The sequence below is a fragment of the Macrotis lagotis genome, chromosome 8, assembly GCF_037893015.1.
Source record: "Macrotis lagotis isolate mMagLag1 chromosome 8, bilby.v1.9.chrom.fasta, whole genome shotgun sequence".
Lineage (NCBI taxonomy): Eukaryota > Metazoa > Chordata > Mammalia > Peramelemorphia > Peramelidae > Macrotis > Macrotis lagotis.
Genome location: NC_133665.1, coordinates 168,970,118 through 168,986,079, shown reverse-complemented (window position 1 = coordinate 168,986,079; position 15,962 = coordinate 168,970,118). Strand labels below are relative to the sequence as shown.

General features: G+C 47.3%; 1 protein-coding gene across 5 annotated transcripts in view; it reads right to left on the bottom strand.

Annotated features, from left to right (window-relative positions):
* The window catches only part of ADAMTS9 (ADAM metallopeptidase with thrombospondin type 1 motif 9), a 190,898-nt gene extending 182,716 nt beyond the window's left edge, over positions 1-8,182 (bottom strand). For 2 of the 5 annotated variants that reach the window (XM_074198810.1, XM_074198811.1), the window contains exons 1-3: positions 8,031-8,182; positions 7,216-7,607; positions 406-568 (exon numbers count right to left, since the gene is read on the bottom strand). In XM_074198810.1, the coding sequence (XP_074054911.1) occupies positions 406-568; positions 7,216-7,607; positions 8,031-8,145 (670 nt within the window). In that variant the 5' untranslated portion in view covers positions 8,146-8,182. Of the gene's footprint in view, positions 1-405; positions 569-7,215; positions 7,608-8,030 lie in introns of those variants that run through there. The other 3 variants (XM_074198812.1, XM_074198814.1, XM_074198815.1) reach the window with 2 other exon arrangements.
* Positions 8,183-15,962: the final 7,780 nt, after the last annotated feature.

Here is a 15,962-nt window from a genome sequence, read left to right as displayed (position 1 = left end):
TGCATGAACAAGTGTAAGATCTGTGATTTCTTCAGGGTCAAGGACTTGCCACTAAGCAAGGCTATATAAGCCATCTATGGCTTATGAGAGTAATCCTAGGGAACTGTTTGAGGCTGCTAGAATTAAATCACTGGCCTAAGGTCACAGAGATCATAAGGACCAGAGTTCAGACTTAAATTCAGATCTTCCTGAATTATAAGCCTGGCACTCTCTCCCATACTGCCTCTGTAAAAATAGATAAATAAATTAAATTAAATTAAATTCCATCAAGAGAAACTGAGAAAATATGCCCTACATATGAAAAGCCTGGCTTCAAAGGCCAGCTAATATAACCTTCTCAGGTAATTCTGGTGATCAGTCACATCAACTGAATCACGATCTCCTGTATGAATTGAATCAATTTACCTTTAGTCTCACAGGTCCGTCTTCTGGTGGTCGAGTCTTGCCTAGGAGAGCTTCGTCGATAAACAACATGGGGCTTGTTGTGCTCATCTTCATATTCTTGGCCATCCACAAGCAGCAGTGGCTCTATAAAATAGTCTCCATCGTGAGATCGGAACGTGCCCAACTGAGAACAAACAGGGAGAAAGAGGTGCTTGATTTCATCTCAGTCCAAAGACCTACCTAACCACAGTCGTTGAAAACTAGAGACTGTATATGAAGGTGTGCTGCGTTCTATGTTTGCTTCTAGAAACCGATATGGGTGCGGAGCAAGGAAATAAAAGTGTGCTCACTGGACCAGGTTTCAAGCAAAGGCTGTTCGACCATCTATTTAGGTATGGTCTAGTTTCATGTATGGGGGAGACAGAAGGGTTTCTTCCAAGTCTCAAATTTGGTGATTCTTGATTTCTCCTGCCCATATTATCTAATATAGCCAACTCTTGGATCCTGACGTATCAATGAAACCCAAGTTTCTGCCACTCCCTACCCACCCTCTCTGGGACTTTTTGTCTTACATCTATAAAATAAGGGGGTTGAAGTGGTAGCCTCAGAGCACTACTTAGTTCTATATCTATGACAAGAAATGCAACCTTGGGAGCGGCTAGGTGGCACACCAATCCTGAAGTCAGGAGGACCTGAGTTCAAATCCAGCCTCAGACACTTAATAATTCCCTAGCTGTGTGACCTTGGGCAAGCTACTTAACCCCGTTGCCTTGAAAAAGCTAAAAAAAATTAAAAATGCAACCTTCTTCCATTCCAATTCCATGAAACATAGACACACAGACACAAACACCCACGCCCACACACACCCCTCTCTTTCTTAAAGCTCGGATCAGTATGCCGCTATTAGCACTCTCTTAGAACCCCTAAAGCAGTAACTATAGGGTGTCTTGTGTCATAGGCAGCCTGAGACTGGAGGGTCAGAAATGTGATGTTTGGTGCTGAATTCTTTGCTAGAAGCATTGGGAATTGGTCTCACTATTTCAGGAAATTTTTAAAAATTATTCAAGAAAAATTACAAACTATCCATAGTCTTTGAACTGGGCAATCTTCCTACTAGGATTATACTCTATGGATGTTACTAATGGCAATAAAAGTCATCTGTATAAAAACAGTTCTAGCAGCAGTACATCAGTAATATCAATAGTCTGGAAGCAAACTATGTGCCCAGCCCTTAAGGACTGGCAGAACCCATTGTGGTGTATGAGTGCAATGAAATATTAGGATGCCTGGCAATGGTGGTGCAATAAATAGTGCACTGGACCTGGATTCAAGAAGGGTTGAGATTCCAGAGAGTCAAAAAGGATTGAAAAATGACTTTAAAAAAAAAGTGAAAATTTAGTGCCTGTCTTGCTGAGTTGTTCTGAGGTTCAAATGAACTAATATTTGGGAGGCAGCTAGATGGTACAGTGGATAGAGCACTGGTCCTGGAGTCAGAAGTAACTGAGTTCAAATCTGGCCTCAGACACTTAATAATGACCTAGCTGTGTGGCCTTGGGCAAGCCACTTAACCCCATTGCCTTGCAAAAAAGAAAAAACTAAAAAAAAAAATAATATTTGGAAGAACACTTAGCAGCTTGGCACATAGTAGGTAGAATACAAATTCTATTCCTTGTTACTTTCCCTAGGGAATAACAATTATGAACAAATTTTCTAGAACAAAACATCCTTCCTGAGCTACCCTAGTATGTTCTATCATCCCTAATTGCCAGAGATTTGTGGGAATCTATGAAATTAAATAGAAAAGTACAACTTTGCTTTTCAGTGAACTAACTGAAATTTAGCATTTCATTCCACCATGAATTAAAAAACAAACAAACACAACAGCCTGAGATATCTATAGGCTCCACTAGATTACCAAAGGGGCCATGACAGATATACAAACCCCCCCCCCCCCACCCCACCCCAGGTAAGTACCCTAAGCCTATTTAGGGTTGGTCCTGCCCCCATTTTGCATTTCTATACTGCTTAGTAAGGTACCTGTCACAAAGTAAGCACGTACTGGGTGCTTTCATTCAGTCATTCATTCACATTTTGATACAAAGAAGGTTAGATTTAATCAGAAAACTTGAATTCAAATATTGGTTTTTCCAGTGAACAGTTTTTAAATCTTGGAGCAAAAGGTTTCGTCAAAGGACATGTGTTCAAATCTCAGTTTTCCTCAGTCTTTCCCTTATCAAAATCAAAGTGAATACTCCTCCACTCAATACAAGAGTGCAAAGTTCTAAATGAGAACAACCTAAAATGGGTCAAATAATTAAAAAATGACATTCCAACTGTGGCTTAAGGTTAGTACAATTCTCTATTCCCATGTTCACATGTGAGCCTCTTGACAATTATATTGGGCAGTTACTACTATTATTATTTATTACCCTCATGAGGAAACTAAGGCTCACATGGTTAGCTTAGAATCAGAGCTGGAATTTGAACCCAGGTCATTCAGAGCTGGTGCAATCAATACAGATTCAATTTTCAATGTGAGCGTTTAAATTTTCAGAAATCAGCAAATGTAACAAATCAGAACTTGCTCATTGTCTAAATTCAAGAAAGTGATGGGGAAGAGGTTAATGAACATCAAACTTAAAAAGTATGGTGCAGGTTTTTTTTTCTTTTTTTGGAGAGATGGTTATTAAACATTTACCAGATAGTGCAGTGGATAGAGCACCGGCCCTGGAGTCAGGAGGACCTGAGTTCAAATCCAGCTTCAGACACTTAATAATTACCTAGCTGTGTGGCCTTGGGCAAGTCACTTAACCCCATTGCCTTTACCCCCCCTACAAAAAAGAAGAATTAATTACAATAGGAATTACCTTCCCCATTCCCAAAATTGCCATCTCCTCATAATATCTTCCCACAGGTTATGCTTAGGAAACCTGAAATTCATAGGTTTAAATGACTGTCCCAAGGCTACACACTTAATAAGGATGAGGCAGGATTTGAACTGAAGAGTTTCTGATAATCTCTAGTCGTAATTATCATTTACCAGAGGATGCCTTGTAAAAGTGAGTCGTACATATTGTTGTAACTTGGTGTTTTCTAGGAAAGCATTGAATGAATTTCTATTTTTGAAATTAAATTTGGGCCTGGGGCGGGGTTACTGATCAACAAAGTAGTGTATGTTCTATTTTAACATAATAGATAATTCTACTCTTACTTTGCCCAGACGAGGAGAGAGAAAGAGAAGCCAGGACTCAGGCACCAGAGAAAACTATCTCCCATGTCTCCCCCAGCAGAATGAATCTGTGATAAGATGAACTCACATCCCTAGATGGTGACCCACAAACCACTAATCTCTTCATGCCATTGAGCCAGTTTCAGGCTATGAAGTGACAGTTCCGGGGAAAGGGGTGAGCTAACAGGATTTGCAGTCAACTCTGAATAGTACCTACAACTCACAATGCACTAAGTCCTGAGGGAGATAAAAATATCAATAATATAAGATCCTTGGCTTCAAATTTGAAAAGCTTACAATTTTAAGGGCAGGGTTTGTGAACTTTTTCATTCACCCATTATCCTACCAATTAGAAGAACCCAGATCTATAGCTAAAAGGGTCCTTAAAGACCATCTGGTCTAACCCCTTCATTTAATAAATGAGGAAACGGAGACCAAAGAAGAGTAACATGGCTAATGTCCCATGAAAAGCAGTAAGAATCAAAGGATGGATCTGACCCTGCATCTTTGGATTCCGGAGCTGGGACTTTTTCTGAAGTACCCAGAATTCAAGGTCCCAGATTTACATCCCAACTCTTATCTTTTCCAAGTTGTGTGATCTTGGGTAAGTAATTTAATGTTTCTGATCTTTAAAAAGCACCAAAGCACTGCATCCATCCACCACAATTAAACTGCACAACAATCCAGGGGCACAAATATTGCAGTTATGATTAGGGAGAAGTTATAAAATGATGGCTTTTGAAGCTTATTGGTCATCCACCTTAACTTCATTTTACAGATGAGAAATAAGTATCAGAGTTGTTAAATAACAAAATTGTTCCAAGTAGTAAGAGGCAAAGTATTGGAGTCCAAAGGCCTGCATTCAAAATCGGCTTCCCTACTTGTTCCGTCCTACCTGGGTGACCTGGGGTAGTCACTTCATTTCTCTGGGACTCAGTAAGATTTGAATGGATGACCTCCAAACTGCCTTCCAGCTTTACACCTGGGATGCTATGATTGCTAGCCGGTTGGCCCAGATTATGGACTCACCATGAAACAAATGCCAAACAGCCTTCTTGAGTGGCGCCCAAAGGTAGGGTCTCCCTATTGTTCTTGTTCTTTTACTTTTATCTGCAGGTTAAGAAGACACTAAACCTCTGTTCCTGTAGTCCACCACTTAGGGCAGATGTACTCCGGGTAGGGTAGCCTCCAGCTTTAACTTACTGATCATTTATTCTTTATTTCTGAGGAGGTTGGAGGTCAGCAAAGAGCTTCAAAATCTGTCCGGGGCAATCTGGGTCCAAACCATTGTTCATCTTTGCTTTCTGCGCCTCGCCCCCCAACATAGCTCCATAAGAAAGTTCTATATTGTTCCCAGTTGGACCAACGAGCTTGTAACTATGGTCCTCACGGAGCCAAAGTGGGGAAACTGAGACAGACAGTAGCTGTCCTGCCCTCAAGTTTACCTGTAGCAGGTCCCAATTTAAACCTATCTCACTTACTTCCAAGTAGTCAGAAAGCAGTTATTAAATGGTTAGCATGGGCCTGGAACTTCCAGGAGCTTTTGAGCTTACATAAGAGAACTCAGCTCCGCGGAGCCAGGGGCTCTTCTGATTTATTTTTCCCCTTTCTTCTTTGAATCCTCTCACTAACCCTGACACCTATGACAGACATATTAGGAAGTGAATTATTTGGGATAGCTAACTGAGTAAGAGAAGACAAACGACCAAGGACAAGATAATTCTCACCCATGAGCTTTCCCCCTTGCCCCCAACAGTGAAGGGAAACTGCCAGAAACTGCTGGAGGACCTTAAAACGGGCCCATTCTTAAGTCTTTCAAAGGCATCCTTGGGATTCATCCTGGAGGGGGAGGGAGGGTTCAGGGTGTTTACAGTTGGTGCATTTAAACCCTCCCCCCCCAGGGTCCAGGTAGAACCCGTGCTGGGGCGTCCAGGAGGGGGGGTTCTGGAAGAGTTGGGGTACGGCCTAGTCTCGACTTGCCACCTTCACCCCACTGCATCCTCTCCTAGGGCACCACCTACAGCGGCTGATCTTTTGCCCTCTGGCTAGGGGCGGGATGATTCACCGCACCCCCCTCAGCGCCCAAGTCCCGTCTCCGCCCACCCAAACACAATCACAACAACTCTGCGTCTGACTGCTGCAGCAGGCGTTCGCTCCTCGGCTTAGGAAAGGGGCCCTGGGGGGTCCCTGGGGGCTGTGCCCCGACGATGCACCAGCCCCGCCCCCACCAAAGCCCCCCCACCATGGTGCGGACCGCTGGATACCTGGCTTCCTCTCCAGTCCAGGGAGGAAGGAGAGAGTACCTTCTGGGCAGGGGTAAGTAGAGGGAAACCCCTCCAGGAGAAAAGGAAAGGGCTGGGGGGAGGGGGCAAGGGAACTCCGCTAGGTGGGTAGAAGCGTCCCTGGGGGAGGGTCCGAGACCCTACCTAACCCATCGCGCAGTACTAGTGAACACTCGACCCAAAAACTTTCTGCGTCACTAAATCCCGGGATGCTGCGCCTCTCCCTGCCCCGTCCCGAAATCTCCTCTGCCTGTTCTGAGTGGGCAGCATCTTTCTCCCTCCTTCCACGCCCCCCCACCCAAGGGGTCATACACTCAAGGCTTCAGGGGAGGGGGGGGCAAAGTACCCCAGCAGAAGCTTAGCCTCTTCCTCCTCCCCAAAAGAAACTTGAAACGCCAGCTCCCCCTCCTGGCCCGGTCTCCTCCGCCCCCACCCCCACGCGTCTCTACCGGGTGTCCGGCCCCCCGAAGGAACTCGGGGGAAGTCACCCCCCAGTCTTCCCCCACTGGCCTCCGCAAGCCCCACCAACAGGGTGCAGGGGGCCCTCTGGCAGACTCCACCTTCATTAAATGCATCTGGGACCGGCTCCTCCCCTAGGCCCCCGGGCAAGCCCCTTCCCGCCCCGCCTCCAATTCCCCGCCCCCTTCTTACTCCTAGGGTCCCTCCCTGCTCGGAGTCCATCAATCCTCTCTCGGGTTCCTCCAGTGACAGTCCCTGATCTCCCAAGAGCTGGCTCCCTTCCCTCCCAAAGCCGCTGCCTCGGGCCCCTTCCCCTTTCCGGCCAGGCCCAGAGCCGGGAGCCGGCAGCCGGCAGCCCTCTGCCTCCTTCCCACCCAGAAAGCCTCGGTCCGCCCCTTCCCTCAACTTCTCCCTCTGGGAGCCAGCACCCAAACAAGTCCACATGGAGTGCTCTTTCTGGAAGCTCCCCAGAGGACCGCAGGGCTGAGGACTTGGGAGCAGCCGGGGAACCTGCATTTGCAGGATGCCCACGCAGCGCCCTCGACTGTAACCTCCTTGAGGGCAGGGGTTGCTCCCCCAGGATCCTCTATCCACACCGCTGTCCGCCCTTTGGCTTCTTGGCTTGGGAGCTGCCCTAGGGCAGGGGCCAGGCTTTTTGCCTTTCTCTGCAGCTCCAGTGCCCAGTGGGTTCTGGTGCCCGGTGGGCCTGCTGAACCAAGGGCTGGCTGGCACCAAGCAGGCTCCATGTGTCGGGGGGGCTTCATTTGGGAGCGTCTCAGGACGGCTGAAAGCCCCCCCCCCCAGCCCCTGGGGTTACCGGGATCAGAGGGCAACGGAGCCGGCAGGAAGGGGGGCACTCACCATCCCCGAGCAGAGGCTGATCACCGCCGTGTGCTCGGCCTTGGTATTGACGTGTCCTTTATAGAAACAGTGCTTGAGCTCCGAGTCCTCCTCGGCGCCCGGCTCGGTCTGGTTCGGCCCGGGCTGGCCCAGGAGGGTGACGGTGAAGAGCGGGGCGATAAATCCGGCCTGGGCTGTGAGGTTAAATAGGAACTGCTGCCCGAAGGCGGCCAGGCGGTAGTGCGCCTGGGGGGCGGAGGAGGCGGCGGCGGGGGAGGGCCAGGGGCCAGTGTCCGAAGGCAGGCTCCGGCGTCTTCTCTGGAAGTGCATGCTGGTGGGGAAGGCTTCTCCGCGCGCATTCACTCGGGTGGGGGACACGATCTCATACTCCCCCAGACTCTCCAAGAGTTTCACTGCAAAGCAAGGCAGACAAATGCACCGTTCAGGTTTCCTCCGAGCCTGCTGGGGGGGGGGGGGCGGGAGGGAGAGAAGGGGGCTGGGGGCGGGGGGGGGGGGCAGGCAGTCCCCGGTCTCCTCCCCAGGGGCTTCCTTCGGCCTGTCAAGGTGCCTCTGGCTTCCCCCGGGACAGCTAGGCAGCCTTGGGGAGGGAGATAGGGTCAAGTCCCGGCCGGGGCCAAGGGGGGGAGCGCGGGGCGCGGGGGTCGCAGAGCCGGCTCCCAAGTGTCACTGGCCGGCCGGCGGCTGCAGGCTAGGAGAGGCCGGGTGCGGAGGCAGCGGCCGAGGGGGGGGAGGCTTCTGTCGAGGGAAGGGACGCGGCGCCCCGCGGGGCGGGGGGGTCGGGGCCGGGGGACCCCCGGGGGACGGGTCCTCAGTACCTTGTCGCGGGTGCAGTTTCGCTTTCGGGAAGGCTGCCGCCCGCAGGGCCGTCTGCAGGAGATCCCACACGAGGAAGGAGACTAGTAATCCCACCGTCCGGGGTGCCAACTGCATGGTGCTCCCCCCGCCCTCCTCCGCGGCCCCCTCCCCGCTCGGCTCCTCGGGGCGGCGGCGAGCCTCCGGCCCGGCTCGGCCCGGCTCGGCCCGCGTGTGCGCGACCCGCGGCTCGGCCGGGAGACGGGACCCGGAGAGCGCGGGCTTCCGGAGGGCTCCTGCGCTTAGGAGGCGCTCGGCGCCGGGGCCGAGGCTCCCGTCGGGGCGGCGGCGAGCGGCCCCGCCCGCGCGGGGGACCGGAGCGGCGAGAAGCGGGCGCGCCTGCCCGGCCGCGCCGGCATAATGGAGCGGCGGGCGTCCGGAAGCGAGCGGGGGCGCACGGCGCTCGCCGGGGCTCTCGGGGCGCACGGGGCCGGCTGCCGCTCCGAGCGGGGGGCGCTGGGGGTGGCCGGCTCGGCCCGCGGGAACGCGGCCGCTCAAATAGCCCCGGTGCACGCCTCTCGGAGGAGGGCGGCCCGGCCGAGGGGAGGGGAATGCGAGCGCCGAGGGGCCCGCCTCCTTTGGAGACCTCGGCCCCCGGCGGCCGCTCGGGACCCCGGCCGCCCCGCCCGGGCCGGCCGCCGCGCCAGCGCCAGCCCCCGACCCCCCGAGCGGGCTCCCGGAGCTGGGGGGGGGGGGGAGGAGGCGGCGGCCGCCGCACTGGGCGCAGGGGGAGGGCGCAGGGGCTCGCTTTCCCCTTCGGCTGGCCTTTTTAAGAGGCGGAGGTGGAGAAGCGATTGGCTGCGGGCGCCTGTGGCCGGCGGCTCCCCAAGTTTGGGCTCTCGCATCGCAGCTGGAAAGTGCGAGGGGCCAAGGAGCAGCACTCTCCGGCCCACCTTCGAGGCCGTGTGCGTGTGCGTGTGTGTGTGTGTGCGTGCCCTTCCACTTTGGCTGCCCAATAAGCAGATCTTGGCAGCTTTCTGCGATAGATACTTTTTCTTTGATCCACATTGACTTTCTTTAAAATACATATTTACACTTTGCCTTTCGAATAAATAGCTCTTGGCCCTTTTCTGTCATGTATATGACAATACTTTTTGTGTAACGCACACTTTCCCCTTCCAGTAGAGATTTGCACTTTCCTTTTAAATAAATAGCCGTTTGCGTTTTTCTGATATGTACTTTTTCTTTCATATACACTTTCTTTCAAATACACATTTCACTTTTTCGTTCAACTAGCTCCTTGCACTTTTCTTTAACCCATATTTACTTTCTTTACACTTTTCCTATCCATATGATACTATATCTCTATATCTACACACACATACACACACACACACACACACACACACACACACACACACACACACACACACACACACACACACACACACACACACACACAGACTTTTTCTTTAATGGACATCTCCTCTTTCCCGGCACAAACAGCTCTGTTTGCCGGTTGCCATCTCCGCGTACGTGTTTCCATGATCGGGAGCCGTCCCGGGGAGGGCCCTCCTCCGGGCCGGCCCGGGCTGCGGAGCCGCGGAGAGCTGAGTGCGGGGCCCAAGCCTTCACCTAGTCTCGGAGGAGGGCAGAGGCGTTAGAAGAGGGGAGGGGGTTCACGCGCTGTTCTGGGGTTAATGACTTTACAGCGGGGGGGGGGGAGGAGGGGGTTGGGGAGCGTCGGAGCTGGCGTGGCTGCCCCCCACCCCCCCCATTGCCCAATCCCCTGCTCAGCTGTGACTGTGGCCAAAGGGGTCCGAGCTGTAAACACACTTCCCGGTTTTTCATTTGTAAAGTTTACAGAAGGGAGGGGGGAGGGGAAGAAGGCCGGCCACTGCTACATTGTAGCGAGCTCTTGATACAGTTACAACAAGTCGTGGCGGGAGGAATGTTTAGTTGGGATTTTGGAGTCAGTGAAAGTTGACAGCGGAGGACGCCGGAGCCAGGCCCGCCAGAGGCAGCGGTCCGGTCCGGTCCGGTCCGGTCCGGTCCGGTCCGCAGGGCCGGCACCTTCGCCGTGACTTCTACTCCCTGGGCCCTCTGGCTGAGGCGATTGGATGGGTTCAAGATCCGCTGGGCGATGGGTTCCTTCCCTTTTGGGGAGGTGGAATATTGTGGAAGCCCTGATCTGCTGGACGGCAGGACATTCTGGGCCACTAGTTCCTCTTATCTAGCTATTCCAGAAGTTTCTTAATGGAGAAGCTGTTTTCAATAAAAAAGATAGGAATTGGGTCTGTGATTTTTCTTTGCCTTAAAGGTTGTTAAGTGACTCTCCCAGGGCCACACAGCTAGTGTAGGTGAGAGGCAGGTCTAAGTCCGGGTCTTCAAGCTTCCAGTTCCTATTCCACGTTTTTCCCCTTCAGAAAGTAGCCGAGACTATGTATTGGAAGAATTGATTTCATTGCAGTTCACAAAATTCCCAATATTACTTAATCCTGATCGGAGATGTTCATTTCACAATGGTTTAGATGCTCTATCAAAGTGGATCAAGCACCGGCCCTGGAGTCAGGAGGACCTGGGTTCAAATCCGACCTCAGACACTTAATAACTACCTAGCAGTGTGACCTTGGGCAAGCCACTTAACCCCACTGCCTTGCAAAAAAAAAATAACTCGATAGTAATAAACGATAGTATTTTAATAGTCACAATTATTAACCGGGAATAGATTTAAAAGTGGAAGAGACTTTAGTGGCCACCTAGATTTTTCAGATGAGGGAAACTAAGGCTCATGGAAGTTGAGTTCAGTCAACCAGGTAATGACAGAAACAGGATTTGAACTCAGTTCTTAGACTTCAATGCAATAGATCTTTTTTTCCTCTATCAATCAGTCAACTTGTTTTTATTAAGCACCTACACAAAATGTCTGGTCAGAGGAAAGAAAGGGAAAAACAAACCATCTCTGCTCTCAAGCAGAATTCATATGATCACATGCAAACAAGATATGGACGAGATCACAAAAGCAAAGGCATGAAGATCCAGAAAGATCTTGGAAAGGTTCCTTTCGGACCACATCCCCTTATCTTCTTATTAGGTATGGATACCATTTATATAAAGATATATGTAATGAGAGTCAGCCCAGGGATCAGAAAGCCCCTCCTGCTTTTGCCTCATTCCGATTCTGTGATCCTGGACCAGTAACTAACCTTCCATTTCCTGAGACATCTCCCTAAGAAAATAAGAATAGAAGACATCTCCAGAAATAGAAGAATATAAATTGCTGAGCAGATGTGGATTGATAGAGAAAAGTTTCCTGACCCATGTCCCCCACTTCAATGAAATCACAAGTCCAGTCCAATATATGTTTGTTTATATATGAGTATATATGGATATGGATATATACACATATGTATTGTGTTTCTGTGTATGTAATCTGATAAATTTTATATATTGAAAGCTTCCTGAGGTTGTTTGAAGAGAATGAAGGAAATATTGGGAGTATTACATTATTGTCATATCATTGTACTACCACCATTGAAATGTTCTTTTTAATTTTTTAAGCTTCCCCCCAAAACACATACACAAACACAGGCACACTCATACTCTTGTCTAAAGACTCGTGGATTGCAAATGGTTAAGTTTCCAGATACATTAAAGAAATCATTATTTAGAAATTAAAGATCCTAGCTTTATGTACTTATGGTATCAGAGACATCACAGATTAGAGTCAGAAGGGACATTAGTGTATTCCAATCTCCTCATTTTATAGAAGACAAAACACATTCAGAGAAGTTTAGTAAATTGCTCACACTCACACAGGGCAGATTTTAAGGGAAGAGGCTGGAATTCAGATCATAGCTTTTACTACCAGAGCCCGTTGTACTTTTTGAGACTCCATAGGGTCAGTCCTCCCCTTTCTCATCAACTTCTACAGGATTTGCCTTCAAGAAGGGCTTATCTCAGATGATTATTTCTTCCAATATTTCTTTCTTTGGGAGAACACTCAGGCATTTCCCAAGTACATTCCCCATTTTCCCCATAGAAGTATTCTGATGACTAGACTTCCAATATAAAAACTGCTTTTTTTGGAGAGAGGGAGTGTCTTCAGTAATAGTAACTAGAAATTCCCACATAAGAAACTTCTGCTAACAGTTGGCCTAGGGGATGAGCCTGGGCCAAATGTCTCATATGATCTTTCAAAGACTAGATCCTTAGATATAGTAAAATAGAAAACTGAAGCAATTAACTTCATAAATTATGCCCCCATCCCTCACATATTGACTTCAAGGAAACAGGCTGCTAATGTTCTAGTGTTAAAACTGTTGCCAGTTGTGTCACACTGACAATTAGTCTACCAAGAAACAGGTTAGGCTATATCAGGCAGTCATATCTTATCCCCAGATATCTTGTTGGGTGTTGATGATTGCCTTGCTAATTATGGGAGAAAACAAAATTAATTTAAGGCCAAGGGACTCCCACAGCCAGAGCATCTCCATTAGTCCCATTTGCTATCAATCAGGTCATGGAATAGAAAAATTCTGGAAAAGGAAAGTGAAAAGGATGTCTTGCACAACTGATCTCATGATTGTGCAACTCATAGCACCAATACTTGGTTGGTCCATGTGGTCCTCTTCGATACCAAAGGGCTAGTAGTAGTAGTAGTAACTGGGGCTAAAATTGTTGTGTATCTGGATGGTTGATTTTTCCCTTTTAACTTGAATTACTGCATAATTGGCTCACTGATCCAATTAGCATAGGATTTTTCCCCCTTATGTTTTTTCCTTAAATTAGGGGGGGAGTACTAATCTGTTTGTTGGTGGTCCAGAGAGACTCCTCCATGAGGTCTTCTTTCATCTTTCCTCTATGGATGCTAAAGCAATGCCTTTCCCAAAGTAGCCAAGATTGCTTATAGACAATCTAGGCATAAGCAGGCAGATCGAATTACCCAAAACCCACAAATAAAAGATCAGTTTTCAGATCAATTGCCCCCTTCTAAATGTTTGCCACAAAGGAATTGAACCATATGAGGTCAACTATTGATGGATGGCTAGCTTCAATAAAATGGTCCATTGGCTTTCCTTGTAAACCTAACCTTTTTTTGGAGGTAAGACTAGAAAAGGTGAGGGTTAAGAAGCAGGGGAGATAATGTTGTAATGATATTAAAAAAAGATCTCATCAAAACCATTATTTCCAAAATTAAATTTTCGGAGGGCTACTGTATGTCAAAAAAAAAAGGGGAAATTAGGAGCCTTTTCTTCTGTTTCCTCCGGGATGGGGTGGGGAGGGTGGATGGAAAGTGGGAAGGAAGTTGACCCTAAGGAAGAATGGGAACATTGATAGAAACTGAGAGAAACAAGGAGGGAAAACCAATGCTAATGATTTCCTTCAATGTCAAGCCATTGAAGATTTTTGGAAATGAGTAATCCTGTTCTGATGTGTGGTAGTCAGGGTTGGGTAGTAGAGTGTTGGGGTAGGAATGCCAGTCAGCAGCGGGAACCTTTATTTTCTATGTGACCCTGAAGAGGCTCTAATCTTTGTATCCCTAGTTCCTGATTTGCAAATTAGCTGAAGTTAAGAAGTATATAAAACAATATTCTGGGTAGCTAAATGCTCTATAAAAAATACTTTGACAATGCCCACTTTCATTTCTGTGACAGTTCCCTTATAAGAAAGCCAAGTTCAAGAGATGTCACCAAATTGGAAGATAGCATCTCCAAAATGCCACGTGGAGGGGATGCTCCTTATAAAATATGCTGGGATGAAGATATCTTTAAAGATAGGAGATAGAGATTAGATTTATGATTTCAATTGGGGAAGGAATACATGGGTGAAGGAAATACCTCCAATGTAGCTCAGTAGCTTCTCTCCAGCTTGGAGGCCTAGAGGGGCTACTTAGAACAGTGAAAGGCTTGTCAGAATTTGTCAGAGGAGAGACCTTGGTCATTCTAATTGTGAGCCCAGTTCTCTACCTATGATAGAATCAGAGATTTAGATTTGAAAGGGCCCAAGAAATCAACTAGTCCAAACCCTTATTTCAGAGAAAAGGCAACTTAGTCACACCTAGTTTTTCTGAAATAGGATTTAAAAAAAAATTATTCATTTTTCAATGAACAAGCATTTATTTTCTCCCCTTATACGTCCCCAGTTAAAAAGAAAAACAAAATCCTTGTAACAAATATGATTTCAAACAAAATAAATTCTGACACTATTTTTGACTAAAAAATATTTGTCTCATTCTGAATCTTGAATCTCTCACCTCTCTGTCTAGAGCGGGTAGAAAAGTCATCAATAGTCCTCTGGAATAAGAGACAAAATATTAACCCATGTCTTCTGACTCTAGGTCCAACATTCTTGCTCCCTCTACTTGTTCCCTCTCAGTGATATAAGTATGCACTAAAGGGAAAGTGGTATGGTCAGAGATGGGTGAACCAAGTCAGAAGTTCTTGGAGAAGGTCAGTTTTAAGGAGGGTTTTGATAATGGAACTATCTGGTACTAAGTGGCTTGTTCAAATCTAACTTTAGTGCCATTCATCTCCTGCAAGAAGTTTTTCTTGATGCTGTTGCTTCATTAGATCATAAAGATTTGAAGCTGGAAAGGGTTTTTTTTTTAATTTTTTAAAAAAATTTATTTAAGGCAGTGGGGTTAAGTGACTTGCTCAATCAAGTTCACACAGCTAGGCAATTAAAGTGTCTGAGGTCATATTATTTGAACCCAGGTCCTCCTGACTCCTATCCTCTGTGCCACCTAGCTGCCCATGGAAAGTTCATAATTTGTCCCACCCTTTTTTTAATAAATGAGGTCCAAAGAACAAGTTCATACAAGTGCTCTCTCACTTATCAAATTACATTATGTTGACTCAATTGATTCTATGTTGTATCCCTTAAGACAGGAATTTAGTACCTGGGATCTTGCTGAGCTTTTTCAGGAAAGTTCTTTTGACCGATATCTTTTGATATAACTAACTTTTTTGGTAATCATATGTATTATATTTTATGTATTTAAAAATGGTCTTTTGAGAAGGGGTTCATAGGTTTCACCACTCCAATGAGTCCAAGACACAAAAAAAGGTCCAGAAGCCCTGTTCTAATATAATATAAGTTCTCTGGGGCAATCACTGTGGTTTTGTTTGTTTGTTTGTTTAATCCTTGTATCTTCTGGGTCCAGGACAAAGTGCTGCCCAAGGAAGTTCAGTGATGTTTGTTTGAATTGCATACGGAAGGAGAATAGAGTCAAGTAAGTCATGTGAGTAGGCTTGCAAAAAATTTGCTTGGAATGGAGTGTGAACCCATAAATAACAATGAAGGTGGGTCTGAGTTGGACAATTAATCTGAATCACAGACTATCAGCCGCCCCTTATGTGAATAAATATTTGGACTCTGGGGGAAAAAAAAGCCAAAGAGGTTGGGCTCCTGTCATACTTTCTGTCTATTAATTTGTGATCCCTTAATCACTGAATCATAGGTTTATAGATTTAGAGATGGAAGGGACCTTAACAGCATCCAATCTAAAATTTTGATCTTAGATTTGAGGAAATAGAGACACACAAATTAAGTGACTTGCCCAGGGTCACATTACCAATTCTTTATCATTAAACTTAATTCTTTCTGGCCCCTAGGCATGGGCTATCTCTTAAATGGGGGTGGAGGAGAACTGACTCAGAGGAATTTGAATTCATTTTTGCTCTTGTTTCTCACTATTTCTGTGACATTGGTCAAGTCATTGAATTTCCCCAGACTCATCTGTTCCATACAGCAGCTGGGCTTGGTGATCTCTTCAAATCTTTCTCACAATCTGTAATCCTTTGATTCCAGTGGTCCTTTAGCCTCCCCTGGAAGCCTTTCAGTGGGGGGGGAAATTCCTTGCCACTATGGGCAGCCCGTTCTGTTTTTGGACAGCTCAGTTGTTACGGGAGTTTTTCTTATAGCAAGCCATCATCTGCAGCCTCCACCCCTTA